Raw genomic sequence first — 18,293 nt, 5'->3', positions numbered from 1 at the left:
TTGGCCTGGGCCATCTGCACTCAGGCACTTTCCCGAAGGCCGGTTGGCCGCACTGCCTTGAGGTACAATTGAGAGGATGTTGAATTGATGTCACGAATACAGCAAGATCAAAGCAAGTCGCCTACCTTGGATTTATTTTTCCATTTTTCTCTTAAGCTGATTAAATTTATACAACGGCAATATTAACTGAGTGCGTAATTGTATCAGCTCGATTATCTTCACAAGAATAAATTAGATAGATTCATGCTGTCTTGTGCAAAGGTAACCATAGGCTATTTTTCAGAATCCCAAACCATCCAGTCGAATATAATAATAATGCAGATGCCTGGGAAGATATTCTCTCATAACATCAACACGAGTTTTATTCTATTCCTGACCCTGCTCAAATGCTTGGCTTCACCCTGCCTCACCGTCCTCCGCCAGTCATTTCTCATTATTCTAATTAAGCCAACAATGTCAGCGGAAAGTTGTTCCCGTTTTGGTAAATCTGAGGCAACTCAATTGCGAAACTGCCCCACGCTGCGTGTATGGGGACACAAAGGGCTTTGAGAGGGAGACTGTGCAGAAGGTGATTTTGCTTCTGGGTGGGTGGGGGTGGGGGGGTGGGTGGGGGGGTGGGGGTGGGGGTCAAAACTAGGGGCCATCGATAGTCAGTAAAAAAAAAAATCCAACTTTATACCCAGAGTGTGGTGAGAACGTGGAGCTTGTTTATTTTCTTTACTCTTTCATGGGATGTGCCCCCCACCTCCCCCCCCCCGGCACCTCACTCCCACCCCCGATTGCCTTTGAACCCAGCGGTTCGGTGGCCCGCGTCAGAGGCCATTCAAGAGTCAACCCGCAAATCCAGTGTGCCTGGAGTCAAATGTAGGTCAGAGCTGGCAAGGACATCAGTGAAGCAGATGGGTTTTTACTGCAGCCGATGGCAGTTCCACGGTCACCACTGTGGAGACTAGTTTTATAAATTCCAGATTTTATTAATTGAATTTAAATTCCACCAGCTGCCGGGGTGGGATTTGAACCTGTGTCGCCGGAGCGTCAGCCTGCAGTTAACGTCGAGTCCGTACGACTCCTCTTCAGAGTGCTGAGGAAGATTCATGCAGACTTGAAACACCAACTCTTGATACTCTCTCCACAGAAGCTGCCAGGCCAGAAGTTTTCCAGCATTTTCTGTCTTTGTCGCAGATTTCCAGCATCTGCAGTATTTTTCTTTTATGACCCGAATCTATTTATTTACCGATGAGGCGCTTACCCCTTTCGAGGCTGTAACAATCTGGACTGCACTTTGTGAAGAATGGGGAGGCAGAACGCAATAGCAACTTTCAAAATGGAACTAGATAAATACTTGGCAAGGGAGAAAAAAATCAGGGCTATGAGCAAAGAGCGGGCGGGTGGGGTGGGGTGGGGGGGGGGGAGTTAATACCACGCGATTCCCATGACTCAAAGAGAAAACTGGTTTAATTCGATTAACTCTTCAAAGAACTTGACCCCCACTGTGGAAGATGGAGGCGACCGACAACCAACCTGGAGAAACACACACTAAACTTCCTCCAAGAGAAGAATTTAAACAATTCATTCATCAATATGCATCTCTCTTTTTCCAGATTATCACGGAGTTAGACAATATTTGTTAGTCTGGCTGTATGCCCCACCCTGCGGAATTCTGCCTCTCTCTCTATCGCTCTCTCTCCTTTACGATGCTCCTTGAACCCTAGCTCTTTGACCAAACTTTTGGTCACCTGTCCTAATATCTCGTGTGATTCGCTGTCAAAGTTTGTTCGATACGGCTCCTGCGAAGCAGCTTGGGACATTTTGCCATGTTAAAGTGGCTATGTAAACACAAGTTGTCATTGTTGCAGTAAATCTAATTTGGGAGGAACCACGCGTGTGTTAAACAGGAATCACAGTTGGGGGCGGCACGGTGGCACAGTGGTTAGCACTGCTACCTCACGGCGCCGGGGACCCGGTTTCGATCCCGGCTCTGGGTCTCTGTCCGTGTGGAGTTTGCACGTTCTCCCCGTGTCTGCGTGGGTTTATCGCCCACAACCCAAAGATGTGCAGGGTAGGTGGATTGGCCGCGCTAAATTGCCCCTTAATTGGAAAAAAAGAAGAATTGGGTAATCTAAATTTATATTATAAAAAACAGGAATCGTAGTCATACCTGCAAGCACGAGGGAGCTCGACCCTGGGGCTTATTCATCTCCACGGCCACCAATTGCCATCCACCAGCGGCATCTTCATGGAACATCTAAAGAGAAAAGACAATTAGAGGAGACAGTGGCGTGGTGTCAACGTCAGTGGACTGGTGATCCAGAGGCCCAGGCTCGTGCTCTGGGGACATGGGTTCAAATCCCACCATGGAACCTGGAGGAGTTTGAACTCAGTCGATAAAAATCTGGGCTCTAAAGCTAGTCTCCCCAATCGTGGCCAATTGACTTGCTAATGTCCCTTCAGGGAAGGAAATCTGCCTTCCTCACCCGGTCTGGCCTACACGTGGCTCCAGACCCACAGCAATGCGGAAGACTCTCGGGTGCCCTCTGAAATGCCCGAGAAAGCTGCTCAGTCCCAGGGCAATTAGGGATGGGGAAACAAATGCTGGTCCAGCCCAGCAAAGCTGAAAATCCCGGTCACCACCAAACTTGCTTTGAATACTCCGACCGACAAATAGCACACAAATCCAATTAGCTTTCCAAAATAGTCCTGTGGCGAGGGAAGGGTTGAGGGGAGGTTTACCAGAATGGTTCTAGGATAAGGGACTTCACACTCGATGTGGATAGACTGGAGAATCTGGGATTGCTTAATAGAAGGATTCAAAATTATGAAGTGATTTGATACAATAAATAAAGAGAAAGGTTTTCAGTAACTGGAGATCCTTAAGCAAAACCGGAGGCCCAGAGGGGGATGGCGAGGAGAATGTGTATTTGTTTCGACACAGTGAGTTGGTGTGATCTGGAATGTACTGTTTGAATAGGGAGTGGTATTTTTTAAAAGGGGACTGGATAAATGCCTGGGTCGTGGGGAAAGAGCAAGGGAGTGGGACTTACTGGATAGCTCTTTCAAAGGGCCAGCACAGGGGCAAAGGGCTGAATGGCCTCCATCTATGCTGTAAGATTCTATATCATGGTGTAGGTGAAGTGGCCTGTGTGGCTATTCTGTCTGAGTGTTAATGCAGTTCACATATTGTCATGTGGGAGTACCTTTAAGAAATGGGTATTTAAGAAATGTACCTTTAAGAAATGGGTGTTTATCAGTGATGTCAGAGTGTGGGTGGAGCTGGGCAGTCTGTCAGCCTTTTACTTTTGTTTTTGGGCAGGCTGCAGGTGTGTTTTAGTTTAGTTTTCAGTGTTGGAGCTGAAGCCAGACAGAGCAGGTGTACTGTTGATCTCTCTGCCATGAAAAGACTATCTCTTGATCATTTGGTGAATTCAGAATTATAAATGTTTTCAGTAGTGAATGTAAACCTGATGTGCTTCTGTTAAAACGTGTTTCTTTTGTAAGTCTTATGGATGTTAGAAGGACAGCGTAAGCATTACTTAGTGTTGTATTCTTTGGGGGTTGTATTTGAATTGATGGTTGCTAAGATGCTCACTGTATGTTTTAAAAAGGTTAACTTGAGTTCATCGAATAAACATTGTTTTGCTTTAAAAAATACTTTTCCATTTTTGCTGTACCACACCTGTAGAGTGGGCCGTGTGCTCCCCACACCACAATCTATTAAAAGTTGTGGGTCAGGTTACCTCCATGATACAGTTTGGGGTTCTCTAAACCCTGGCCCATAACAAATATCGATGCCCCTCAGTGAGCTCAACACTATTAACATCAACCTTGTGTCCTCAAATGCTGTGAACAGAGTGGGCGGGCTTTTGTACGGGAGACCAAGCAGTCAGGTTTTCTTGCAGGCCCTGTCTTGTTTAATATTGGAACATCTCAAAATGTTTTCAACAGATTCACCACTGGGCAGTCCCATTAACAAGGGAACGGCCCATTAGGATTTGGGGACCAGTTAGTTCCGGTGGTCAGGTGATTACAAGGTGGTGCGCAGTGGTGAGGTTTCAATCCCCATATCATTCACGGTGACCAGCCTCCTGGCTTTGTCTGTGTAATTGTGCCTCCCAAACTATCTGCAAACTATTGCCTCGCTCTCTCTAACAGTGCAATGTCTATGGTCCCTGGTGGACGATGGCTATCGACTGTACCATAACTGTCTGTTGGGACAGAAAGGTCTTGCTTAACTCTTCTGAAAACACCACAAGTGGGCAGTTTAGGGACAGGTTTGAGAGTTTTCATAATTCTTACCCGCCCCACTCTTCCACCCCCACAACCTGTTGGTATGACAAAAATGAAATTGAGTGAGTTAGCAGTGAAGAACTTCTACAAATGTGTCTTGCCAGTAGACAGACTTGCCTGCCAGACAATGGCACTTGAAAGACTGTACCTTACGTATACAGGAAATCCCCCCCAAATAAAGATGCACAGGATTAATTCATTGGCAATGGTTATATTTATGCGGCATAACATAGACTTTGTGATATTACACATGCGCCAAAATGGGCAGCCCACCCACCAGCATACTTTAATCAATAATTAAGGGTCAATTAGGCTCGTTATCAAACCAACTCACCCTGTGAACACACAGAAAGAGTGGGCAGTCGGAGACCCAAATTTATAAATCAAACACTTGAAGATTGGGCTGGAAGGGAGTCACTTTTCGGGGGCTGTCCTTGCCGATGGTGGGGAATCTTCTCTGAAGTCATCAGCTCATCTCCTACCCCCCTCATTCTTACTGCCCCTCTCTCTAGTTTACTCAAACTCACCAATCTCCTCCCGGCCCAAGAGCCCAGACTACTATATCTCCTGTACACACGGCCGCAGCCACTGATGCCTTCCCGGCACTTTCAGCCAATTGGGTTGGCTGGCATCTCCAGAGGGCGGGGCCTCCTGCCCAATGGAAGGGAGGTTGTGCCACTTGGCATTCGTCAAGTCTGTCCCATGGTGCTTTATGGCTGTAGGGCGGGCCAGCAGGGAGCATGTTGGCTCCACAATGGCTTAGTTTCTGGGGATGGGGCAGGGTGGGGTGTGGTTATGGGTGTGGGGGGGGGGGGGGGGGGGGGGGGGGCAGACGGGCTCCTCCAATGTTGGCCTGTTGAGCACCTCCATGTTTGGTCACTCCACGTTTAGTGCCCTCAGCTGTCTGGGCACGAAGATCTGGGACACGCACCCGAAGCTAACGTCTCCTAAAAACCTGCCTCTTTAACTAAGCCTTCATTGTTCGATTTAGGATATTAGCCTTGCGTTCTGCAGAGGTCTCCTTGCCCGACACCAGACTGTGCAGCTAAAGCTGCCAGGCTTGTCACATGGCGTGAGGCCTCCCATCGCTGTCACAGGCAGGCTGCCCAATGCCCACCCCTGTCGGGGCAGGCAGGTAGGTAGGTGGTGGAAAGACCAGGCAGTGGATTTTATGAGTCACCACCAGCTTCATATCCCACGGCGGTGCGGTAGAAATGCAAAATCCAGCTCATTATCAATCCTTTTCTGACATCTCAGCGGCAGGATTTTAGACAGCAAAACTCTACATAAAGTCACGACATGAAAACGCAACCAATCATTGGAGAAGCTGAATGACGGGGTTGTTCCACGTGTGAAAGGCCATGGTTTGTGTGAATGTTAGTCATGTGAATGGAACTCCCTGAGACTGATAGCAGCTGCTAAACCTATCGCAGGCAAAGTCCTGACAGAGATCTGAAAAAGTAATTTTGCCAACATTTAAAAAAGCCATTAGAATGAGCTGTGATTAACTGTTATGTCAATTGGGCCAAAGCCCAGTTTTGGGAGAAGGGCGATCCAGATAGGCAGTAGTGAGATTTGCGATGGAAAATTGTTAAACTGCATCATTGAACGCTCATTTTTGGGGTTTGGGTGTCGCTGTCAGAGACAGGTATCTATTGCCCTTCCCTGGTTTCCCCCGAGTGGTTTCCAGTTAATGGTCAATTGTGCTGGTGTGGGGCTGGAGTCACGTGGGTGCCTAGGTCAGGTAAATTTGAATTAGTAGAATAAAAACTCTGTAAGGATGGTTCTATTCCAAGGCGGCAGGGGGTCTAGTGAGACGTCCAGCAGCATTGCAGGCCCAACTCCCCAAGACTGGGGAAGGCCAGTCGATTAACACAGTTGTATCTCTTGCCTTTCGTTCCTTACACATTTACAACCCGAATGTGTTAACAAAGCCACCGTTTTGCAAATCTTTCAAAAGAGAGATGCATGAATGATCTTTGCTCTGGCTATGTTTGGTCACCACTGGTCAGAGATATCTTATGAAACCTCCGGTGCAGATTCGGTGGGCTGAATGGCCTCCTTCTGCACTGTAAATTCTATGATTCTCTCGAGAATTCTTGCCCACATTCCTCTCGCTGCCTCTACACTTCTCTCTCCTGTAAAAACTCTTTTCAAATCGCCTTTCTCTGACCAGCCGCCTCTCCTAATTTCTCCTATTCGGGTTCTTTCTCCATTTCTCCATTCACCTATCTGGGAAAAGCCCTCGAACATCATTTTAAAACATTTTAAAGCACCTGACCCTGCACATCTGCCGCTGAAATGCTCAGCCATACACCTGTGGCCTCAGACACGACCATTCCAGTGCTCTCCTCGCCTACCTTGCCCACTCAGTAAACCTGAACTCATTATGATGCCCCATCTTAACTCATGCCAAGTGCTACTCACCCACAATCCCGTGCTCTCTGACACGTGATCGGCACCCAATGTGGCGACCTCTTGACTTCAGCACGATCATTGTCGTATCCAAATCCCTTGCCCCTCACCATCCATGTAACCTCCTCCAGCCATATAATCCTCTGGGATATCAGTGTTCCTTCAAATTCTGGCCTTGTGTGCATCCCTGTTTTAATCGTTCCATCACTGGAGACCCTGTCTGCTGTTCAGAACCTAAACACTGGGATTCTCACTCTCTCTCCTCCTTGAAGACCATCTTGACCACCCAACTCTGACCACTTTACATAGTTTACATGGAATTTACAGTGCAGGAGGAGGCCATTTGGCCCATTGAGTCTGCAATGGCCCTTGGAAAGGGCACCCTACCAAAGCCCACACCTCCACCCTCCCCGTAACCCCACCCAACCTTTTTGAACACCAAGGGCAATTTATCATGGCCAATCCACCTAACCTGCACATCTTTGGACCTGTGGGAGGAAACCGGAGCACCCGGAGGAAACCCACGCAGACACGGGGAGAACGTGCAGACTCCGCACAGACAGTGACCCAGCGGGAAATCGAACCCGGGACCCTGGAGCTGTGAAGCAACAGTGCTACCCACTGTGCTACCGCGCTGCCCACTTCTTTGTGGCTTGGTGTCAAATGTGATTTGATCATGTTGCTGTGATGTTTTAGGAGCTCAGTGTTAGTTGTTGATGGCCGATTCCTCGCCTACAGGCGCTCTGGGTGTATACATCACCTGTGTCGTGGCAGTGGAGGTGGTGCTGCTTCTCGGACCCCACATCTGCTGAAACTGAACCCTTATTTCGGCAAAGGTCTCAATGATAACCGCAATGAATACATTCTGAAAAGGACAGAGACAGAACTCATGAAACTTAGAAGCATATGAAAGAGCAGGAAACACAAGAATGCAAGAAGTAGGAGGAGTCGACCACGAGGCCCAGCGAGTGTACTCCGCCATTCAATATGATCACAAGCTTCAACCCCACTTTCCCGCCTTCTCCCTGTGTTCCTGGATTCCTGAGAGAACAAAAATCTGTCTATCCCAGCCTCATATGCATTCAATGATGGAGCATCTGCAAACCTCCGGGATAGAGAATTCCAAAGATTCACAACCCTTTGAGTGAAGAGATTTCTTCTCGTCTCAGTCCTGAATAATCGGCCCCTTATCCAGAGTCGGTGCCCCCAGTCCCCCGTGTTCTAGATTCCTCGTGTTCTAGATTCCACGACCAATGGAAACAATTCCTCATCGTCCACGCCGTCAAGTCCCTTCAGTTTCTAGATCAGGGTCGTCCAAACAATTCTCCGGCAGGGGGGGGGGGGGGGGGGCGGGGGGGGCATATTTGCATATTTTCCTCACTCAAGGGGACGATGTGCGATGTTGGAAAGTTACGGTTTGGCACAACAATAAAGTCAATTTCAAAAAGAAGTTTGGTATTTTAAGGAAAGACACAATTGCCGGCAAAATTACAGCATTGCCATGGTAATCGTCTGTTAAGTTAAAAAGGGTAAGTAATAAAAATGAAATGAATGAAATGAAATGAAAATCGCTTATTGTCAAAAGTAGGCTTCAATGAAGTTACTGTGAAAAGCCCCTAGTCGCCACATTCCGGCGCCTGTTCGGGGAGGCTGGTACGGGAATTGAACCGTGCTGCTGGTCTGCCTTGGTCTGCTTTCAAAGCCAGCGATTCAGCCCTGTGCTAAACAGCCCCTAGGCTGTTCACCAGAGTGTGTGAGAGGGCCAGTGTCTGTGGGTGGGTGAGTGTGTGTGTGTGGGTGTGCATGGGTCAGTGTGAGTGGGTGTGCGTGCACGGATGGGCGGGTGAGTGTGAGTGGGTGTGCGCGCACGGATGGGCGGATGAGTGTGAGTAGATGCGTGTGTATGGGTGGGTGGATGAGTGTGAGTGGGTTCATGTGTCTGGGAGGGTAGGTGAGTGTGAGTGTGTGTGAGTGTGAGTGGGTGCGTGTGTATGGGTGGGTGGATGAGTGTGAGTTGGTGCGTGTGTATGGGTGGGTGGGTGAGTGTGAGTTGGTGCGTGTGTATGGGTGGGTGGGTGAGTGTGAGTTGGTGCGTGTGTATGGGTGGGTGGGTGAGTGTGAGTGGGTGTGAGTGTGAGTGGGTGCATGTGTATGGGTGGGTGGGTGAGTGTTAGTAGGTGTGAGTGGGCGTGTGTGTATGGGTGGGTGGGTGAGTGTGAGTGAGTGTGAGTGGGCGTGTGTGTATGGGTGGGTGGGTGAGTGTGTGTGTGAGTGTGAGTGGGTGCGTGTGTATGGGTGGGTGGGTGAGTGTGAGTGGGCGTGTGTGTATGGGTGGGTGGGTGAGTGTGAGTGTGTGTGTGTGTGTATCGGTGGGTGGGTGAGTGTGAGTGTGTGTGAGTGGGTGCGTGTGTATGGGTGTGTGGGTGAGTATGAGTGTGTGTGAGTGTGTGCGTGTGTATGGGTGGGTGGGTGAGTGTGAGTGTGTGTGTGTGTGTATCGGTGGGTGGGTGAGTGTGAGTGTGTGTGAGTGGGTGCGTGTGTATGGGTGTGTGGGTGAGTATGAGTGTGTGTGAGTGTGAGTGGGTGCGTGTGTATGGGTGGGCGGGTGAGTGTGAGTGAGTGTAAGTGGGCGTGTGTGTATGGGTGGGCGGGTGAGTGTGTGTGTGAGTGTGAGTGGGTGCATGTGTATGGGTGGGTGGGTGAGTGTGAGTGGGTGTGAGTGTGAGAGGGTGCGTGTGTATGGGTGGGTGGGTGAGTGTGAGTGTGTGTGAGTGGGTGCGTGTGTATGGGTGGGTGGGTGAGTGTGAGTGGGTGTGTGTGTATGGGTGGGCGGGTGAGTGTGAGTGGGCGTGAGTGGGTGCGTGTGTATGGGTGGGTGGGTGAGTGTGGGTGTGTGCATGTGTAGGTGGGTGAGTGTGAGTGGGTGTGAGTGGGTGCGTGTGTATGGGTGGGTGGGTGGGTGTGAGTGGGTTCATGTGTCTGGGTTTGTGTGTTAGTGTGAGTGTGAGTGGGTGCGTGTGTATGGGTGGGTGGGTGAGTGTGAGTGGGTGCGTGTGTATGGGTGGGTAGGTGAGTGTGAGTGGATTTGTGTGCACGGGTGGGTGGGTGAGTGTGAGTGGATGCGTGTGTATGGGTGGGTGAGTGTGAGTGTGTGTGAGTGTGAGTGGGTGCGTGTGTATGGGTGGGTGGGTGAGTGTGAGTGGGTGTGAGTGGATTTGTGTGTATGGGTGGGTAGGTGAGTGTGAGTGGATTTGTGTGTATGGGTGGGTGGGTGAGTGTGAGTGGATGCGTGTGTATGGGTGGGTGGGTGAGTGTGAGTGCGTGTGAGTGTGAGTGGGTGCGTGTGTATGGGTGGGTGGGTGAGTGTGAGTGGGTGCGTGTGTATGGGTGGGTGGGTGAGTGTGAGTGGGTGTGTGTGTATGGGTGGGTGGGTGAGTGTGAGTGGGTGTGAGTGTGAGAGGGTGCGTGTGTATGGGTGGGTGGGTGAGTGTGAGTGGGTGGGTGAGTGTGTGCATGTGAGTGGGTGTGTGTGCACGGATGGGCGGGTGAGTGTGAGCATGTGTATGGGTGGGTGGGTGAGTGTGAGTGGGTGTGAGTGGATTTGTGTGCATGGGTGGGTGGGTGAGTGTGAGTGGGTGCGTGTGTATGGGTAAGTGTGAGTGGGTGGGTGAGTGTGTGCATGTGAGTGGGTGTGTGTGCACGGATGGGCGGGGAGTGTGAGTGGGAGCGTGTGTATGGGTGGATGGGTGAGTGTGAGTGGGTGTGAGTGGATTTGTGTGTATGGGTGGGTGGGTGAGTGTGAGTGGGTGGGTGAGTGTGTGCATGTGAGTGGGTGTGTGTGCACGGATGGGCGGGTGAGTGTGAGTGGGTGCGTGAGTGTGTGCATGTGAGTGGGTGTGTGCGTATGTTTTGGTATGTGGTTGTGAGAATGAGTGAGAAAGTGAGAAACCAGAGAGTGGGCATAAGGCAACTCACTCTCATCCCCGTACACTCACTCAGTCTCTCTCTCCCTCATGCTCAGTCACTCACTGGCCCTCCCACATATATCCCAGCGTGCCCACCCAGGATCTGAGGTGACCTCACCCTCCCCGGGCTGGGAATACTCTGCGCTCCCCATGCACGCCATTGCTGGCCATCCTGGGGACCCAGACCTGCCATACCTTCACTTCCCTCTGCGCTCACCAACGCTGCTCCTCCAATCGGAGACTGTTTCTCTCCATCATTTGCTGCCTATCGGCTGCAAATGCGGGAGAGAGATGTCCTGTGATTGGAGGAGATCCATGTAGATTCTTCCACTGAAACTCAACTCTAACAGGAATTTTTAAAATAGTCTCTGGTGCCTGGTAGAGGGCCCATGGGCCATACCTTGGACAAGCCTGTACAGGATACTCCAGGCTGGGAGAAATAATTCTTCAGCGTCAACCTTGTTAAGGATTTTATATGCTGCAATGGGATTACCTCTCATTTTTCTAAATTCGAGGAAAATAGACCTAGCCTATTCAATCACTTCTCATAGGACACTCACCTCATCCCAGCTAAGGACAAAGTCCACACATCATCTGCTCTGGTCTAAGATCACTGGCTTGTAAACTGAACTCTGCTTTTCCATGAGTTAGGCTGAGCTTCGGAGTCTTCCCAGCATTTTCTGTTCTTATATTACTTTGCTGGCAATACAATGTCCTCACCCCTTGAAAAAAAGGTCTGTGTTTTCATCTTCAAAAAAGAGCTGTTTACACCAGAATGAATCTGGGGTTAAAAAGGCTAAACGAAGATGATGGGTTGGATGGACAAATGTTTGTATTCTCTCAAGTGTCGAAGAAGATTAAGGGGTGGGCTGACTGAGCAGTTGAAGATGATTAAAGGGTTTGATGGGGTCGATAGACAGGAACTATTTCCTCTGTGGAACAATGGGACAGAACCTCAAAATTACTCAGGGCTGATGTCAGGAAGCACTTCCTCCGCAAAGGGCAGTCCGGAAATCTGGAACTCAGTCCCTTCCTCCTGCTCCCAAATTCCGACCCATTTATTCACAAAGACATCACTTAAAATAGCAAAAGGAACATACGAGGGATAATTCTACAGACTTGCTCCTTCATGCTTGAAGGGGTGGATGTCCTTGCCCTCCCCAGTAACTGAATACTCTCAGCTTATGTTCTTGCTGTTCAAGTTCTTTTCAAGAGAGATGATTTGGCCCAATGTGAACACTTCTTCCCTATGACAGTATAACTTACCACTGAACAAAAGAAAAGATTCCCACCTAACGACACCAGGAGCTTTCGCTGCCCGTATCAAAGGAACAAATTAGCTCATCAGCAGAATATCCCCCTGTACAATAGGTTTAGCATTTACAACCACGAGCTGCACCTTAACAAGCCAGGCGAGGAAGAAGATCAAGGTGATGAAGTAGAAATACGAACGCCATCGTGGGAAGCTGTCGATTGCCCGGTACATGAAGAACACCCAACCTTCCTGCGATGCAGCTTCATAGACAGTGAAGATACTGGTGCCTGATGGCAGGAGAGAGACAGGACATCCAACATTACAATAAAGACTTCAAAGACTACAAAACAAAAACACTGGTTAAAAAGTGCCAACATTTCCGCCTACGCACAGCACTGTGGTTAGTGTCTTCTATTTAGCGTGAATAAGGTAACAACTGACATGAATACACACATTTACAGGGAAAGATCCAACTGTCATTTTAAATAAAGATAAAATATTGGGAACTTGAAATAAAAACAGAAAGGTCTGTCAATTTAAATATATGTTAATCAGATCCTTGAAGAACTAGAGGCGATGTGGAATTTTAAAAAACACACAGCGCGTTGTTGTGATCTGGAAGGCGCTGTCTCAGAGGGTCGTGGCAGCAGATTCAATAACACCTTTCAAAAGGAAAATGGTCAATACTTGAAAATGAAATATTTTGCAAGGCTATGGGGAAAGAGCCGGGGGGGGGGGGGGGGGGGGGAGTGGGAACAGTCTTTCAAAGAGACAGCACAGGCGAGCGGGGTAGAATGGCCACCTCATTTTCTGTAGCATTCTACACAGGTGATACACGCATGTGCTCAAAATCCTTTTTCAGCCCAACGATTCTCCAAGATCGCTGATCACTGTGCCCCGCTAATTTGGCCCCAACTTTCCTCAGCCCACCACTTGCGGCAGCACCTTCAGCTCACTCAGCACCACGTTTGGGCAGCACGGTAGCACAGTGGTTAGCACTGTTGCTTCACAGCGCCGGGGTCCCCGGTTCGATTCCCGGCTTGGGTCACTGTCTGTGCGGAGTCTGCACATTCTCCCCGTGTGTGCGTGGGTTTCCTCCGGGTGCTCCGGTTTCCTCCCACAGTCCAAAGATGTGCGGGTTAGGTGGATTGGCCGCGCTAAATTGCTCCTTAGTGGCCAAAAGGGTCAGGTGGGGTTACTGGGTTACGGGCATAGGGTGAAGGTGTGGGCTTAAGTAGGGTGATCTTTGCAAGGGCCGGTGCAGACTCGATGGGCGAATTGACCTCCTTCTGCACTGTAAATTCTCTGATTCTTTAACTCCCTCCCTAAACCTCTGAGCCTCTCTGACAGTTCTTCAAAAATGTCTCCCTGTGGAGCATGGCATCGAATTTGGTCTGATCAGCGGTACGGTGACGCGGCCGGAAATGTTAAAGCCATCACGTCTGGTGCAGACACTATGGGTCACATGACCTCCTTCTCCACTGTAGACTATCTGTTTCGATCCAAATGCACGCCTTAGTTTGAACAGATGTGGACATCCTTAGCGACAGAACGTGTACGATGTAAAAATGTCGACACTCGCCTCTTTATCATGTACATCCAATCAAAAATCATTACAACAGCATAACAATCCTGAAAATATCTGGGGAGCATCTTGCTCCTAAACTAACCCCAACGGCATAAACCAAATGACAGATGTCTGAACACATCTGACTTACCGTTGGTTTGTATGCTCCTGCCATCCATTTCCTCTTTCAACACTTCGGACACCTTTGCTGAAACGGCCTCTCGATTCTTTACTAATTTCAGTCTGTTCATTCTGAGTGCTGAGAGTAATTATGGGCAGCATGGTAGCACAGTGGTTAGCACAGTTGCTTCACAGCGCCAGGGTCCCGGGTTCGATTCCCGGCTTGGGTCACTGTCTGCGCGGAGTCTGCACGTTCTCCCCGTGTCTGCGTGGGTTTCCTCCGGGTGCTCCGGTTTCCTCCCACAAGTCCCGAAAGACGTGCTTGTTAGGTGAATTGGACATTCTGAATTCTCCCTCTGTGTACCTGAACAGGCGCCGGGAGTGTGGCGACTAGGGGATTTTCACAGTAGCTCCATTGCAGCGTTAATGTAAGCCTACTTGTGACACTAATAAAGATTATCATCAATTATGTCGCCCAGCTCAGTTGTTACAAAAAATTAATTAATTCTCAAGAACATACCGAACAACTCATACATGCGCTAATCGATAACATTGTTCAGGTCCAAAACTTTTCAGGATTGAATGTCTTTCTCGGAGTCGCTCGCTCTTGTTCAATTTACAGAGGCTGTGATTTGATCCAAAACTTCTGAGGATTCAGGTTATTCGTCTCACGGTAGATTGCTGTTTACAATAAGCTAGCTCACATCCCTTGAAAAGTGAAAATTAAATAATTTAAAAGAACTGAATGGTAACTGCATGTCACAGGGCTGACACGTGATGTATGTAGACCTGGGTTACAGAACGGAACCCTCATGGATTGTTCACTCAACACCATATACTTGACAGACAAATAAAAACTTACCAGGCAGAACATCGCACAAAAAAAACCCCTCCCGAACGGTTTGCATTTATATCGCACCTTTCACAGCTTCACAGCCAATAAACCGCTTTTGAAATGTAGTCACTTCTAGGAAACACAGCAGTGGCCAGTTTGAGCACAGCAAGATCCCAGAAAGAGCAATGTAATGATCACCAGATCTGTTTCTGTGGTGCTGGCTGAAGGGTCAATGTCAGTTAGGACACTGGGGTAAACTCCACCACCCTTCCTCAAAATAGTGTCATGGGATCTTTGACGTCCACCTACCAGGGCAGACAAAGCCCTGGTTTGAAGGCTCATTTGGACCCACAACCCTCTGATTCAAGAGGCTGATCCCTGGCTGACATCTTTGTTGTCAAGGTGGATAATGACGCTCCAATATTGCCAGAGTTCTATTCTGGAGGGAGAGAGGCGAGGAAGAGAGAAGAGAGGAGAGAGAAGAGAAAGGGGAAGAGAGAAGGGAGGAGAGGAATGAGAGAGAGAGAGAAGAAAGAGAGAGAAGAGAGAGAGGAGAGAGAAGAGAGAAGAGAGGAGAGAAGTGAAGAGAGACGAAAGAGAGAAGAAAGAGAGAAGAGAGTGAGCGACAAGCTTCTGGTGGTTAAAGACTTACAGGGGTGGAGTTGGGGGGGGGGGGTCGGAGTTTCAGCTGCGGCATAAAATGGACGATGTAGTCTGTGTGGAGTTTGCATGTTCTCTCTGTGTCTGCGTGGGTGCTTTCCTCCCACAGTCCAAAGATGTGCAGGTTAGGTGGATTGGTCATGCTAAAATTGCCCCTTCGTGTCCAGCGATGTGCAGGTTAGGTGGGGTAACGGGATTAGGCGAGAGAGTGGGCCTAGGTAAGATGCTCTTTCAGCGGGTCGATGCACACTCGATGGGCCGAATGGCCCCCTCCTGCACTGTAAGGATTCTATGGATTCATACACCCATCTCAATTTTCCTAGTTATTTACATTTCTTTGCGAGCAAGCCATCCTCTAACTACTCTCAGCTTTTCCAATAAACGGCTGGCTTTTATTGGCCATTCTGGTGGGGAACCGGGGCAGAGGTCCCGGAGAGTTCTGAAGAATGAAATTCTTTCAGATCTTACTAAAAATAAATTGACTTCAGATGTGATCTGTTTTATAGCCCATCCAGGAGGCAGGTTGCAGATGGTAAATTCCCATGCAATATAATCAAGAATAAATGGTGTCAAATGATCGAGAACCAGAGGACGCTGATTTAAAGTGACTGCCAAAAGAGGCAACGGTGACATGAGGAAGACATTTTCACACAACCAGTGGTTAGGATGTGGAATGCGCTGCCTGACAGCCTGGTGGAGACAGGTCAGTCAAGGCTTTCAAAGGGCAATTAGACTGTGATCTGAAAAGGAAGAATGTGCAGGGTTACAGCGAGGAGTCAAGGGAATGGCACTGGGTGAGTTCCTCATTTGGAGAGTTGGCGCAGACATAATGGGCCGAATGGCCTCCTTCTGCATTGTAACAATTCTGTGAACGACTGTCCAGATTATCAACCTGCAAAGCTATTAGTCTTGAAAACAGGTCGATCTGTAGTGTATGCTTTTAAAACGTACGCTGAAACATGTTGGGCGCGATTCTCCGAAATGGAGTGTTCGCGCCGTCGTGAACGCCGTCGCATTTCACGACAGTGCGAAACGGGCGCGGTGAGTGGCGATTCTGGCCCCCTAGCGCTGTAGCGGTTCACGCCGCTCCAGCCTCCCTTCCCGGCAGCAAATGGGCGCCGCGCCAACCCGCGAATGCACGGGGGACTTCCTCAGCGCGCCGGCCCCGACCCCCACATGGCGTGGGGGCTCAGGGGCCGGCCGCGTAATGAAATAGGGCCGGCCCACCGACGGTGGGCCCCGATCGCGGGCCAGACCCCATCGGATGGCACCACTTCTCCGCTCCTCGGAGAATCGCCGCACCGGCGCAGCAGGAAATAAATGGCGCGAACGCCGATTCTCCCACACGGCGCGGCATGGGAGAATCCCGCCCTGTTTTCGGTTTCCTCGAGTTTCCAAAATCTGAAAACTTTGAAATGGAATAAAAAGTATAAATAAGACAGGAGACGCCCGACAAAGGTTTGTTTTTAATAAAATCACACCTTCCACTGAAACCAGGACACATCATGCATCTGAACTGTAGTTTTTACAGTTCTTTCCCAATCACCTTGAGCAGTTTTGCTGAACTTTCAACATCTGCCCATTTCTCAAAGAACATTTTTTTATCATTCCCGAGGACAGCAAGGCATTTCAGGAAAGCACTCGGACCGTGGAACCTGCCGCTGACACGTGAAAATATGACAGAAGCTGAGGGCCTCGTCTTGCAAACTGCGTCTAGCAGATGTGTGTTTAGCAACGGGAGGCGCAGGCTCAACAACTTCTACACCAAATAATTCCACATTCATTCTACACCCAAAATGAACATTTGCATCCGCAATCTGAACGTACATTATAACTCTGCATCAAGCTGCAGACAGAAGGCAGAGCTATTATTTTTATTCAAAGGTGGTTAGGCAGAGGGCAATAACCAGGATTGAATTCTCAAAGATGTATTTTGCAGCTCCTAGGTAACACAAGGTAACTATGGTAACCTTGTTCTGTAAATGGAGCGCTCTCAGGCAAAGTAAGTTAATGGCTCTCACCGTGTAAGAGACAGTTTAGGAAGATAAAGACTCACATTTTTAACATCCCCAGCATTATGCCTTAGGCTAAAGCATCAACCGTATGCACACTATGAAGATCCCAAAAAAAATTGAAATACGATGACTACTTAAAATAAAAAACTTTGGATGGAATAAAATCTTTGGATCTCGCTTAAACAAGGTTTCGAGGAGCGGGAAAAGTTTGCGGTAATGGGAATATAAATGGGGGAGGTTTAAAATGCTTTAATCAGTTTCACATGACTGTACAAGAGTCAGATTTACACCCAGAAACCGATTTTTTCACTAGTTACCTGGGGAAATGACGCCTCATTCATTAGCGGATGCTGGGCATGCACGAAGTGTGACAACACGGTGACAGTGCAGCCCGTCAAGAGAGGTGCAGCTGGACTGGCCAAACTGATCTCCCACACCAAAGGCAGAGGGAATACGTGCTGTGGCTCAGATAGCAGCCCCAGAATCACACTGTAAGGACAGCCACACTGGGCTGCACAATGGAGGAGGGGTCATGGAGAACATAGTACATACAGTGCAGAAGGAGGCCATTCGGCCCATCGAGTCTGCACCGACCCACTTAAGCCCTATCCCCGTAACCCAATAACCCCATCTAACTTTTTTGCTCACTGAGGGCAATTTATCACGGCCAATCCACCTAACCTGCACGTCTTTGGACTGTGGGAGGAAACCAGAGCACCCGGAGGAAACCCGCGCAGACACGGGGAGAACGTGCAGACTCCGCACAGACAGTGACCCAGCGGGGAATCGAACCTGGGAGCCTGGCGCTGTGAAGCCACAGTGCTATCCACAATGCTACCGTACTGCCCAAATGAGTTCATTTGCTGTATTGAGTTCATTAATAAACCAGTCAATGTTTGGACATACCAACATTTCATCAATCATTCTGAAGCCAGACTAACCAACAGGCAACACGTGGGACCATGGTTCAATGACTCACCCAAAAGATGGTGCCTCTGACAATGCAGCCATTCCTTGGTACTAATTTCTAGTGTATGCCTGGAGTGGGACTTGAACCGGGAGCCTTGAGATTCGGAGCCGATTCTGCTACCAATTGAGCCACAGCTTTGCAAAAAATAAAACCCCAGGAAAAATACCATCAAGAGAATATTGACTTCCAAGTAAAGAGCAACAGCTG

General features: G+C 49.1%; 1 protein-coding gene across 1 annotated transcript in view; it reads right to left on the bottom strand.

Moving 5' to 3' along the window:
• nalcn (sodium leak channel, non-selective) overlaps positions 1 to 18,293 on the bottom strand; it is a 282,172-nt gene that overhangs the window by 220,523 nt on the left and 43,356 nt on the right. Inside the window, exons 8-10 of the mRNA XM_072476568.1 lie at positions 12,064 to 12,206; positions 7,460 to 7,564; positions 2,159 to 2,245 (exon numbers count right to left, since the gene is read on the bottom strand). Coding sequence (XP_072332669.1) covers positions 2,159 to 2,245; positions 7,460 to 7,564; positions 12,064 to 12,206 — 335 coding nt within the window. The remainder of the gene's footprint in view (positions 1 to 2,158; positions 2,246 to 7,459; positions 7,565 to 12,063; positions 12,207 to 18,293) is intronic.

This window comes from Scyliorhinus torazame, chromosome 15, assembly GCF_047496885.1.
Source record: "Scyliorhinus torazame isolate Kashiwa2021f chromosome 15, sScyTor2.1, whole genome shotgun sequence".
NCBI lineage: Eukaryota > Metazoa > Chordata > Chondrichthyes > Carcharhiniformes > Scyliorhinidae > Scyliorhinus > Scyliorhinus torazame.
Note: the sequence above shows the minus strand (reverse complement) of the source record. Positions and strands in the feature narration are given on the sequence as shown.